Source organism: Elaeis guineensis, chromosome 7 (assembly GCF_000442705.2).
Source record: "Elaeis guineensis isolate ETL-2024a chromosome 7, EG11, whole genome shotgun sequence".
Classification (NCBI taxonomy): domain Eukaryota; kingdom Viridiplantae; phylum Streptophyta; class Magnoliopsida; order Arecales; family Arecaceae; genus Elaeis; species Elaeis guineensis.
In genome coordinates this window covers 97,900,172-97,913,438 of record NC_025999.2, presented here as the reverse complement: position 1 = coordinate 97,913,438, position 13,267 = coordinate 97,900,172, and the positions used below count along the sequence as shown (strand labels likewise).

General features: G+C 38.9%; 3 protein-coding genes across 5 annotated transcripts; 1 reads left to right on the top strand and 2 right to left on the bottom strand.

Moving 5' to 3' along the window:
* Positions 1 to 2,895: 2,895 nt before the first annotated feature.
* LOC109506051 (probable inactive dual specificity protein phosphatase-like At4g18593) lies at positions 2,896 to 3,856 on the top strand. Its single transcript, XM_019851542.2, has 4 exons — positions 2,896 to 2,953; positions 3,216 to 3,232; positions 3,350 to 3,608; positions 3,702 to 3,856. The coding sequence occupies exons 1-4, from the start codon at positions 2,896 to 2,898 to the stop codon at positions 3,854 to 3,856; spliced, it is 489 nt and encodes a 162-aa protein (XP_019707101.2).
* A 1,499-nt stretch (positions 3,857 to 5,355) lies between these two features.
* LOC105048185 (uncharacterized protein At5g01610) lies at positions 5,356 to 5,881 on the bottom strand. Its single transcript, XM_010927402.4, has one exon. The coding sequence runs from the start codon at positions 5,781 to 5,783 to the stop codon at positions 5,373 to 5,375; it is 411 nt and encodes a 136-aa protein (XP_010925704.1). The 5' UTR covers positions 5,784 to 5,881; the 3' UTR covers positions 5,356 to 5,372.
* A 2,845-nt stretch (positions 5,882 to 8,726) lies between these two features.
* Positions 8,727 to 11,830, bottom strand: LOC105048186 (glucan endo-1,3-beta-glucosidase 11). 3 transcript variants are annotated; one of them, XM_029265490.2, is made up of 5 exons: positions 11,648 to 11,830; positions 10,366 to 11,402; positions 9,504 to 9,535; positions 9,304 to 9,399; positions 8,727 to 9,074 (listed from the first exon to the last, which is right to left on the bottom strand). In XM_029265490.2, the coding sequence occupies exons 1-4, from the start codon at positions 11,715 to 11,717 to the stop codon at positions 9,381 to 9,383; spliced, it is 1,158 nt and encodes a 385-aa protein (XP_029121323.1). In that variant the 5' UTR covers positions 11,718 to 11,830; the 3' UTR covers positions 8,727 to 9,074; positions 9,304 to 9,380. The 3 variants fall into 3 exon arrangements, with proteins under 3 accessions (XP_029121323.1, XP_029121322.1, XP_073116529.1); XM_029265489.2 differs by having other exon boundaries at positions 9,304 to 9,535; XM_073260428.1 differs by having other exon boundaries at positions 9,304 to 9,535; positions 11,546 to 11,653.
* Between the last annotated feature and the right edge of the window lie 1,437 nt (positions 11,831 to 13,267).

Here is a 13,267-nt window from a genome sequence, read left to right as displayed (position 1 = left end):
CTTTTGTCTGTTTTTGACTTAAACTTGTCCAACAAATTCTAAGAAATAGGTTAAGTTAGGCCTTGGTTGGAATTGGGTCAGCTCACAAATCAACCTAACTCATTTGTAACTCTAATTAATGCAAGCTAATGTGTTAGTAGATGAGCTACCATACACCTAACATTTGTTAGTTACCCTCTAAGATGTTCTTGTGCAAATGTTAGCATCATATTTCAAATTCCATCTGCCGATGGCACCATGTGACATTATGCATGATAATTTTCAATAAAATGTTCACTGATTATAAAACAAACTCTGATATGGACTTGGTCTATAATTTTCTCTACCCAATAGCATTTCCAAACAAGTCTTACGTGTAGAGGACCAATGTAGGAAAGGTTATCCACAAGTTCAATTTAGGAGAATTTGATCTATTAATATATAATGCGAGTCTCTACGTGTTTGCTTTTATCTATACTGATCATCTTTGTTCCGGTTTTAAATTTAATTAATATTCGTCTACGCTAGAATCTGAGGGAATTGTGACTTAGGGTTTCTTGAAAATGTTCTTGATGTGGTAGCGAGGAGCTTTTGAAGGCTACTCTCCTCTCTTTAACTGCCTATGGTGTTTGTTGTCGTTGTTACCTGATTTTGTGCAAGGTTACCGTGTGATTTGTGTTTGAAGTTAAGCGGTTAGCCAGTGTTGTGATATTAATAGTGATGAACTAGAAAGTAATAACGAGGAAAATCTCCAAATAAGACTTCGATTTTCACAATTATCTACAAGAAACCCATGGATGAACCTTTCAGCTGGCTAGTGGTTTATACACGACACTCTCATGGAAACAACTTATAATATGTCCTTCGGGAGTCATGAGTTTGAGAAAAAGATAGAAAAGAAAACTATTTTCCTGGTCTATTTACAACGCTTGGTGCCTCTGATTGTTATCCAAGAACTTTTATTGCGAGGATGAGGATGACACCATAAACCTTAGGCCAGTATAAATGCACCAGAAATTAATCGGTCCTTGGATCTAATTCTGTATAGGCTGGTCTTAGTTTTAGTGGTTATTGACAATATTTTAACTATTGTTGAGGAGTTTACGGGAAACCAAATTCCTACAAATTATTTGATTGATAATCTGTGTTAAGACCTTTGAATGGCGAACCTAAAAGTGCAACACTCAGCAGATAGAGATGGAGACGAGCTTGTATCGACTTTGGTATATAAGCAATGAAGCGTTTGTAGGTTAGACGATTTGAGGCTTTTTGAACCTTGACATCAAGAAAAGCATGACTCCAGCATCATTGCTGAACCACCTGTATCAGTAAAGCCATCCGCTTGCTACTGCCACTACCATCAAAATTTGCATCACTATTGTAATGTGCTAAAAAAATCAATACCACTATTGCCATCAAGACAGCCACCATATGCTTTTGCTATTACCTTTTCTCTTGATTTTCATCATAGAAGCATACAAAAGGGAAAATTTGTAATGTTCCTTTTTAATTGCTTGTCATTTTATTATAATCAGACCAGCCGACTTGGAAATAAAGAATAGAGGAAATGACTTTACATCTGGAGTTCATTATACTTGTGTTTTGCTAGTTTAAAGCTATTTCTGAGACACGTGACGTCCTTCATCAGACCTGATGGCTGTGAATGAATATGCCTGAATACTTAACCAATTGGATTTTTCCTCAAGCAACAAATGCTGATGTTGGAGGTCACAAGAGGAGTTGAGGATGATGAATTCAAGATTTCCATAAGAAGGATCCTTTTGGCATTGCTTCTCCACTCCCCATTTTTTTTTTAAGCTTTGCTTAATATTGGAATGTTTAATGTTTGTTGGTTAAGAGCACCAGGAACAATTGGTGCTTCCTTAAGTTACAAGCCATCATGTAGGTTATGAGAAAGCATCACAGCCTTCATCCTGACTTTAGAAATTTGGAAGTTGAATGGCTAGGACAATTGCAGACATTGTATGCATTCCTTAAAGATAAGCGTAAACCATCCCTTCATTTCTTGTCCGGTTATCAAGCATGGCTGGTCTAGGACGCTGAGTTACAAAAATCTCTGCAGAAGAACATGGATGTATTCAGAAACATTTTGTTCTGAAATTTATCAGATCTATGCATGGCATTTAGAAATAACTACAACGAGATTCCTACGGATGTTTAGACCATAAAAATACCTCCTCTTGTAAGTTTGCTATAATTATTGTAAGTTTACCACTACCGACTCCTGAAAGTGGAAGTCAGTGGAGCCTTGAAATGGACTGGAAAAATACAAAAGTGGGCTGTATCTCTGTTTGCCTGGAAATCTGGCAAAAGAGGAATCTTCTTATATGTGGGAAAAAAAAATTCGAACTCACATGTTTTCATGTCAATGTGATCATAAGCTATAATCTTCCAGACTGGTGACCATGATCCTTAACAGTCTACCATCCATACTCTCCCTGATTCTAGGTGAGCGTTCTCCTGTTTTCATGGGGGTTGCGGTTGGGTTAATTTTACAGGTTTGCTCATAGTTTATGAAATTATATCCTTGACAATAATCCCTTTTCTAACATAATATCACAATAAGACATCTTCTTGCTTGGATGCTATTTCACTGCTAAAGCTTGTTGCTTAATTTTTAGTTAGCTTATGGCAGGGGACAGTGTTCATGGAACTTGATGGATCTCAGTAAACCCTGGGTTCAGTTGCTTGATTATCGCATCAAATAGATCTGAAGTCATACTGCACTTAAAACTTATTTAACATAAATCAATTTTTTCTTTCTTCAACAACTTGGAGGGAGCTGCTGACAATCAGCTGTCTCCTATGGCAAATATTTGGTGGTTGCAGTAATGAGAAATCTTTTACAGCATTTTTATGTGGAAAATGTGCTACTAATTAATCTATATCCATTCCATGGGCTCTTATATCTATCCGTATTATTCAAGGCTTCTGCGATTGATTGATGGTGGATGTACGTCTCCCTGAAATATTGAGAAGTCTGCTTGAGGCATTTGCTGTTTTGTGCTTTGCCTGGCACTCCTTTTTTTCTTAAAAACTAAAACTATGCTGGGGATATCAAAAGCCATGTGGAGAAGGATGCCGCTGGGGAGTTGAGTTGGACGCCTGTAAACAGTAAGCTTAGATCATTGCTTTCTTCAAGAAAAAGCAAGCAGTAGTCTCTTGAATTAGCTTACCTGTTGCATTTTATTGCTCCTTGGAGTTGAATTGTTCAGATCCTGGAGTTACTCTGGTGCACAGACAAATTAAATAAATTCAACTTCTATTCAGTGTTTGCTTTATCTATAAGTTAATCTCATCAACAACTTTTATGGTACATTAACCATTTACATCATCCATGTGAATGTAGTTTCCACCAAATATATTCATTATAGCTGACATAGTGGAAGTTTGCAATCAGGATATGGAAACTGATCAGAAACCGCAAACCATTTATCGCTGCAAAAGATGCAGCAGGATTGTTGCTATTCAAGAGCATGTTATTCTTCACAAACAGGGAGCGGGTGAGCGATGCTTCAAATGGAAGAAAAGAGGTGACCCCTTGGACAGGGACAAGAAACCTGAATGTTCCTCAATATTTGTGGAGCCCATGAAGTGGATGCAAGCAGGTAGGCATGGCATCCATTGTCTTTTTTCATTGCTTGCAGAACAGGCATTGTACGCTGTTATATTTTAACATGCCATCCCTAATTTGTGTGCAGTACAAGAAGGCCATGTTGAAGAGAAGCTTTGGTGCTTGGGCTGCCAGGCACGTTTGGGTTCATTCAACTGGGCAGGCATGCAATGCGGCTGTGGAGCTTGGGTGAATCCAGCATTTCAGCTGCACAAGAGCCGGATCGATGAGCCTACTACATGAATTGTCTGTAGGCATGACGATGTATATTGCAAGCTTGAAACATTAGAAGAAATATTGCATTTTTGGCTTGAACCGAGTGTTAACAAAATTGTATAAGGTTGATATAAGTTGCATCATGTTACTTCATAGGGATAACTACAGAAAAAAAAAAAATTGCCATGCATGTGGGGTGTTAAACTTATTATTTAGCTGAGAGTTTAGAAATAATCATTTCTCAGGCTACTTAATTCAGAAATCCTCTGAGCCTTAACCTGGCATGAGAAGCTCACTTTCTAGCCAATTCTTCAAAGGATGCGACCACATTTAGGGTCAATTAGGCTCGGACAAAATGCGGACAAGGTGCCCTTTAATCTTTCTATCAGCAGGAGAAGAGGAAGAACATGGTAGTCCTTGAAAGAGGCCACTTTAAAAAGTAATAATGGATGATCTAAATTCTTGCTTCATATTGACAGTCATCTGTCTTAAAGATCTGATGATGTGGCACCTATCAAGGGTTTGACTCATGGACGGGCAGCAATGCTTAGCCCTTACGAAAGAACAACCACAGTCATTGGATGCTTAACTAGTCGACCAATAAGCAGGCAAGTTGGGTGCCCAGAATATGTGTGACATCCTAATCCCGGCACGTGTTTGATCAAGTGCCACAGATCCAATAATAATGGTGACAAGGGCAGCTGGAATTCGTGATTAGTCAATCCATGGTATGTTGGTTAAGCGGTCACTCTCTAGCTAAATCATGATAGTCATGTCCAGCAAACTTCAAGTTTTCTCCTCAAACATCAAAAACAATTGATAGTTCCGCACGCAGATAATATGAGCTGATAGCATTAATTTGACCTGCCTCGGTGTAATATATATATATAAACTTCACTCGATATTAATTTGTTGGACTTGGGTGTATTGCTCTCTTATTATATAGATTGCATTGTGGGTAGCTTGAAATCTGTTGTGTTTAATTTTGCATCCAAGCAGCATAGCAGACTCGGGTGGATTAAAATTTTTCCCATTTATATGTGATTTATGAAACCTCTATTGAGCTCTCCATACTTCGAGAGCAACCAAGTAGCAGATTGGGCTTTGCAGCAGTGGTTCATAAGAATTTGACCTGCCTAATCTCTAGATTTTTATTTTCTTTTTTTTCATTTCAAATCTTTGGTCATAACATCATAAAAATAGCAATATATAGGAAGGGGTAGCACCAAGGCAAACCCAATAACGCAAACCAAGCAAATAAACATGCAAAAAAAAAAAAAAAAAAAAAAAAACACACACTTTTACTATGACTCATTCGAGGCCGCCAGAACCCCTCTACTGACCAGCGGCGAAGGCCTCCACCGAGATTTTTATTTTCTTTTTTTTTCATTTCAAATCTCTGGTCATAACATCATAAAAATAGCAATATATAGGAAGGGGTAGCACCAAGGCAAACCCAATAACGCAAACCAAGCAAATAAACAGCAAAAAAAAAAAAAACACACACACTTTACTATGACCATTCGAGGCCGCCAGAACCCCTCTACTGACCAGCGGCGAAGGCCTCCACCGGGAAGGCCTTGGTGACCCCAGCGAGGCTCTTGAAATGGATCTTTCCGGTAGGCGGGTCGTCGACGGTGATCTCGTTGACCGGGGGCCAGAGGAGGAGCTCTTTGGCCTTCACCCCTTTGAGCTTCTTGATGCGGTGCTTCTCGACGTAGCCGTTGATCTCGGTGGCATAGCTCACGAGCTTGCTTACTATTTTGAAGGTGTGCTCCACCTTCGCCTTCTGGACGATCCACATATGGCCGGTGCTCCGAACGAAGCCCACCTCGATCACGTCGGCGAGAGGGAGGAGGCCCAGCGGGAGGTTGAACTCTTGGAGGAGGGAGAGGGCCAGCTTCATGCCCTCCTCGTGGCCCTTCTTCACAATGCCTCCCTCTTTCTCGGCCATGGTTTGGATGGCAAAATTGGATTGCTTTCAAATTAGAGGGTAGCTTGTGTTGTGAGACTCTTTGTGATGTGGAAGACTGAGAGCCTTCTGATGTTGCTATTTATATGAAGGAGATGGAAGACATGCCAAATAAGTGAGACAGGATGGCAGGCAGATGTAAGAAATGGATGCTTAGGATTTACCGGCTCTCTTTGTAAATGGGCATCGTATGATCCTTCAAAAGCTACTACGGAGATTTCTTGTGTGGATTTATGCTCAATCCCGAAGGACCATTTGATGATATGATATATTGTCCTGTTTGTTTTAAAAATGTACTAGTAGTTGATTGGGTCACTAGCATGCCAAATCAAATGCATCGATCAATACAATTAAGTCGATCATGATAGATTTGGATTGTCTTAGTAAACGAACATAAAATCCAATAGGATGAGAATTCGGCAAAAAAAAAAAAAAAAAACTAAGAAGGTAATAACTAGTGGATGGGGAAATAGCTAAATATAGGTATGAAATAAGAGATTACAAGTAATTGAGCACGAAATAAATATTCTTCAGAATAAATGATCCTTATATTAGAAAACTAGATAAATTGATAAGAATTAAACTGCAAATCTTCTCAATTCTTAGCCGACCCCTCTAAGATGGAATGAGATTTTATGCTGGAGAGATGGAATCTTCTCTCCAAATACTTAATTTCAACAATAAACTATTTGTATATGGCATGTTAAGTGAAGGGCAAGCGACTAACTATGATATCTCCAAGTATCAAGAGACAAGTGATTAATAAAATATTAAATAAATATAGTATTATCAGCTATTTTATTATAATTGGCCAATGACTAATTATTTTTGAGATGTAGATAACACGTTGGACGATGCATCTCACTAAACATGACAAAATAAAAATTAGAAAAAAGCTGAATGACATGCTGATAATATGTTTTTTCAATATTTTGGCATGTCAATACATATTGATGGAATTAACGAGAGATGATATTTGTAAATATCATAACAATTAGTGCCCACACCGATGCAGTTATAAACCAAAATATTGGTTGCGATGAAAAGATTCCAGGCATCATCTAATACAATTAATTAGGAGGTGAAATATTTTTCTCATGGTTTGATAACTGTTCCAACATTGTATAGCACACAACTTTGGCCAAGTACGGACTACAGACAATCCATCTATTTTGCTAACCTACGATATGATCAAGAATGAGATAAAGAACTAATAACCTATTCTCGTATTCGATTTAGTAAGTCGGCCTCTGCCCAACATTGCATCTCATATTATATATATTGCACATGTCACATTCTATAGCCATGCAACTAGACCGATGAACTCTTGTAACATTCTGAACATGTCGATGAATAATGCGATTGTGGCTCAATATCTATGTGTAGATTGCGGCACTAATGGATTGGGTCAGGGCAGCACATAGCTCAATATGTAGACGCTATAACCATAGCAAAGGTAGCTTCGCGGTAGCCGGCAAGGCCTGTTTCTCTTCCTCGTAGGCGATTGGGCCAGTGGCGGTACAGGACCCGGGCCGCCTTCCAAGCCGTTAGGGTGTATGGAAAGTCGCTTGAGGTCCCTGGTCTAGGTCCAGACCCAAGTGTATGACCATTCATCTCCTCCGAAGCTTTTGTCCTCGGCTATCTATAAGGTTTTGATCCAAATTACATAATATGCTGTTATTGTGATGGATGAGGCGGGGACATTTGTTAAGGATGACAAGCTCATAAGTTGGATTGTGACTGTTGTTAATACTAAGATCCAAAACTTTTTAAGTATTGGACTAAAATTTAACCATGAGCATAAAACTTGCATCTAGAGCAAAGCTGCTTTAGTAACTTGGAAAGAACATAGAATAGAAGGACTGTGTTGCGGACTGTTAGATATTTTTTTTGATTTGTTTTAGTAACCTGGGAAGAACATAGAATAGAAGGACCGTGTTGTGGACTGCTAGATATTTTTTTGATTCGTTAGATATTTTATTTTCTCATTTTCATTGATATATTTATAGTAGATTGGTATAGCAAATCTAGATTTATCAAAAAAAAATTAAAAGAATATAGCATTTATGACCACTGTTGGCAAGTGGTATGGCCTCACTTTTTTCATAGGCCTTCTCGTTCAAAGCACTCTACAAATCTAATGCCAAACCCTAGTCCTTTGATCATGGTTCAAATTGGGTGGCCTTCGTGACTTACATGCATAGTCTGCTAACCATTTCCTGGCTACTTTTTCGTGAGTTTTTCTTCTTCCTTTTTCTAATAAGTAGGAGTTTTTCTTCATAAATATGGAAATCAAAGTACATTAAGGATGTGTTTGGCTTCACAGTTGAAATCAAAATCGAAATGGACTGATATGAAAGTCAGAATTATTATATTTTCAATATTTTTTGCTTTGATATTGGAATTAAAATTAGAATCAAAATGGATTTAAATACTATAAAAGAGTAGAAATTGAGGTGCGAAAAACTGGAGCATTCCCATTTCTTTTGGAATTGAAATAGGAATACGACTCCCCTATTTAGATAGTTAAAATTAGAATAATCCATTCACATTTTTATTATAGAATCCAATTTTCCCCAACCAAACATCCTACAAATAAACTTTAGTTGATGATAATTTAATCCTTATTTGTATATTCTTGGTGCTAAATGCATCATGTTTCTTGCTTGGTTGCTCCATACGTTTTGAAAAGCTATTGCTTCAGAAATCCCAAAACCTCACCCCTCTCTATATCTGAACTAGAACCCTAATTTTTGTCTCACTTAAATCCAAATATTTCGGAAAGCATGTTGTCACAACTATTTTGCTCTTACTCTACGCTTCAACCATTTGTACCAATACCTAGAGACTGATATTCTAACATATGTTGATGAAGCCACAGTGTGGGCCAGCACATATAAAACCCATTACTAAGACAGGAATCAGTAATTTGAATAATTATTCAACTACAGTGGTAAACTCCAAGGTCATTTCATCTTTTACAATAAGGGAGATTCACATAGTCACATGGCATTGGATCCCATGCCCGCAATTTTGGCCAGGGAATAAAGTTAGGCCACAGAAAGCACACCTAACCCAACCGTGTCCACGCTTTTTCCAATTATTTATTCATTTATCCCTCTCTTTTCCTCCATTCTACATCCTTAATTAGAGTATTATACAAGGCTGAGGACGATTAGGGGAAGAAAAAAAAGGTGGAATCCAGATCTAATTTACACAGTCGCCTTTGTGCGTTCCACATCGCAAAGCGGCCCATACTTTGTCTTGCTTTCCCTGCAATAGAAATAGACCAAACAATGTGTCACAAATTCTTCAAACTTTTTTTTTTTTGGTACAAAAAATAAATGACCTCATTCGTTTACCTTTTTGTCAAATTGCCTAGGAGTTCTTTTGTTACGCTTTGGAGTGAATTGATGTTATGAGAGGAAACGCAAGGAATCCTAAGGTGTTTGTTTCCTCTGGTATTTTGGATAGATAAAGGTGATAGGATAAGGACCCTTACCTGAATTTGTTCATCTTTCTTTGGAGCTTGGAAACCTCCCAAGACCTTCAAGGATGAAAGAATTTTGAAAAGAAGGCTCATGGCCTGCCCATTTTCCTTGTAAAAAGAAAAACACCAAAGACATGAAACCAATGCCCTTTTGTTAGATTGCCATCCTCACTAAAGCTTGGAAAGTCAATGAGAATAAGAAAATCCAGTACCAATGCGAGCTGCCAAGTTCCTTCCCTGTCCCCTGAGTCATAATAGATAGCCCATTAATTTTAAGAGGAATAGGACCATGTTATAATTTTCATATCTCAATTTATAGAATAAACAACAAATTTAGCTGAAAATTGTATGGTTCTTGCACTTGTTTTTGGGGTGAAAATGTAATCTTGGCCTGGATGGTTTTCCCTTTAGCATGTAGCTTTTTTTTTTTCCCTTTTTTCCATTATGAAACAAGAATAGCATGCTTTCGGTGAGTGATGGCGCTACATGTCTTACTTTTGTTCCTCCTATGCCACCTATCACATAATAATTGCCGAATATACTTCTGATAGAATACTTTCATACCGCAGCCATGGTTCTTTTTTAAATTTGGAGCACCAAAAGCAGCATAACAATCCTGTTTTATTTCACACTATAACTTTGATCCTCAAATGTTACGTTTTGCATTATACATAGCATCTCCTCCAAATATATAAGACGATAAAAATACCCTCATACTTTATTGGTAAAAGGAAAAAATAATGGCGTTACAACAATTACATTACTATTCTCGTAAATGTAGTCCACGTACATATAGCTCGGCGCCAACACAGTACTAGTATATGCTAATAGAATGTTGCGTCTTTAATGACGCATCAAACAAAGTAAAATTCTGGTTTTAAAACCAATCTTGTTGTAGAAATGCTTCCTAAATAGGAGAAAAAAGTCTAATCATCTAGTGCTCTCCAATTGTCTTAAATTAGATTAGGAGGGGGAAAAAAAGGGAAAAGAAAGAGAAGGAAAAGAAAAGGCAGGGAAGGAAACCATAAGATGAAAAGAAACAAGCATTTAAAATGAAAAAAAGGTCGGACATACCCGAGTAGCAGATGAAGTGAGGGAAACGGATGCAGTAGACATTAGTCTACCAAGCCCTAAGTTGTAGGCCATGGTACCATCCGGCCGGAACAACCCATAATTCCTTTCCGAGGTCGGTCCGGGCTTCATGTCCTCATTAAACAACGCAAACAAGTAGACCTCCAGCCTTTGGTTGGGCCTCAAAGGAGTTCCCTGGTTCCTCATTTGCCTCAGCAACAAGTTCCTATTATAAGCCCGAGCATTCTCAACAGTTGCACCAAGCTCATCCGGGTCACCCTTGGAAGGCCACCCCGTCTCGGACACCCTAACCTCCACACCTCCACACCCCATCCGGGCAATGGCAAAGATCACTGCATCAACTTGGGCATAGAGCATATTATCATAGTGTAGCTTTGTGTAAGGGTCCGCTATCCCTTGGTTAGGGTTAAACAAGACATAGTCTAGCGAAACCCTATTGGGGTCACCCTTGAAGGCAAAGTAAGGGTATGCATTTATCCAGAATGGCGAGTTTGTCTCTTGTAAGAATTGAAGGAATGGCACCAGTAGGCTAGCAAGTTCTGGCTTGAATGACCCAGACGACGGGGGATAGGAGTTCTCAAGCACAGCTAGAGAATTAGCAGTGGAAAGGTGAATGTAGGAGTCGAGGCCAAGCTGGACGAGAGCTGCATGGATGCTAACCATTGCAGGGACGAGGTTCGACATGAGGGCCATGTCATCACTTGTAAAGACCTCATTACCTACTGCAATTCCGGAGATTTTTGTGGCAGGGAAGTAAGGCTTGATGTTGGTCATGACCCATTGTAGTGCTTGGCGAGGATCGGTCACTTGGGCAACTACTTCATTCGGCACCGTCACCATGAGATCGATTCCAGAGTTTGCAAATGCGGTTAGAACTTGAGGATTGGTGTCATAGATCCTTATCTTGCTGATCCTAAGGGAAGTCAAGAGGGTAAGCACTTGTTCAGGTGATGGTAGATTGTTGGCTACTTGACCATAGTTGATTCCTAGAGTTGAACCAAGCTGAATGAAGCCAAATTCTGCAAAATAAAACAATAATTAAATGTGAGTTAGTATAAATTATAAATTGGAATATTTTTTTACATGGTTTATTAAGAAAAAGAATTAAGACCAGGAGTGCTATATATATACATATAAGGAAAGCAGCACTCTAGTTCTTTACCATAATTTTCACCTATGAAAGGTTGAAATGAACATGGGAAAAGAACTCAAAAAGTTTAAACAGATATGAACTCTACATGAATGGAAAATGAGAAGGGAGCACCTGAAGAGAGAAGATTGAACAGAAGGAAGATTGGAATTATTCTTGATTTGAAAAAGATGGACGCAGCCATGAGAGAGAGAGAGAAAGAAGGGGAAGAGGGAAAAGAAGGATTTAAAGGAGACAAGGAGTGGAAGAAGAGGAGAGGTTATCTCTCTGCAATTCCTTTCTTTGCTTGTGAGATGGTTTGGGGAGGGAGGGAGGGAGGGGGAAGTTTGGGGGTTGCCTTGCCTTGCCCATGTTGTCTTAGGAAGAGGCAGTTATATATATAATTTAAGTTTTTTTCTAGTACTTGACTCGCCCTTCTAGTTAGCGTTCGTTGTCCTTGAAACGACGCCACCTCGTGCTATATTCCCCCGCCCCAAAGTGACGACCTCTCCTGGTTACTTTGGACGAAAGAAAGCAGCAAGGGAGAAGGAGAAAGAAAGCAAACTTTTTTGTGTGAGACAGGCGTCAACGGGCCAAGCACGCTTAACTACGAAGTTGTGTTGGGATCCAGTACGTGTTAGTGCTGGCATCGCACCCATTAGTCTTTTTTATCATCCAAAAAGGTGCGGACGGGCCAAAGGAGAAGAACCAAATGGAGAGACGACTCGGACCTATTTTTCTCGATCCCAAAAACGTATTCCATGAACTGCTTGTAAGGCTCTTCACAGAAGGTTGCAATTGAGGACAAAAAGAATATGGAAAGCAGTTCCAAGCGCGCAATGACCGCTACCTTGGCTTTTTGAGTCAATTTATGGATGTTTGGGGGCCGACTGGGTCGTAGATGCCAGTCATGAACGCACCGTAGCACCATCTATCTGTCTTTTGGAAGAGCATCCAGCCAGCCGCCTCTTAGAATGAGAAATTTCTGAGTTAGGATCGTATTTTTTTCGTATAAAAGAATGACTGATCTTCTTCAACGATGTCAATTATTGGACCATGCAATAGCTGCTCGGAGATCTAGCAGATGGAAAATGATAAATCATTATTTTGTAAGATGGACCATGATGCTTTGCGATTTGTGCAAGATATGATCCAATGGTTGATGTTGTGAATGGAAGTTACAATTCGAACTCTGTCCAATTACTCTCCATCGATTTTGACATGTGCCGGTGCATGTACTGGTACGATTGGCTACTTACTTCCATGATAGATGATGATGAATTAATAATGAAAAAATAGTTTAGGTTTAATTCTTTTCTTTTCCTTTTTTTTTTTTTTTATGTGGCAAAGTGAAACAGGGGATGAAATATTTAGATTTGTGTTTGCAGCATGACACCAATTAAGCCGTTCAAAGCCAAATTGATAGCAGCTTCTATCATGAGTTCAATTGCCGCATGTTTCTTCTGAACAAAAAGCAAAGTTGTGTTGGATACAGCAATTATTTGAGGGAGATGCCCACAAGAAAATGGTGTAGACTGTCGCTATTGATACGGTTGTTTGAAAGAAAAATGCAAATTCAAAGTCACTTAAGATTACAGTTTTAAATAAAAAAATATATATATACACACTATAAAAGCTGTTATAATAATTTTGGTCACCTCCTTTATGTCACTGAGGTAAATAACCTCCTCCTACATCAGTTCATCGTTTAGTTTGCCTCAGCTACGGCCTTATTTTGTATGCCAATTACTCAAG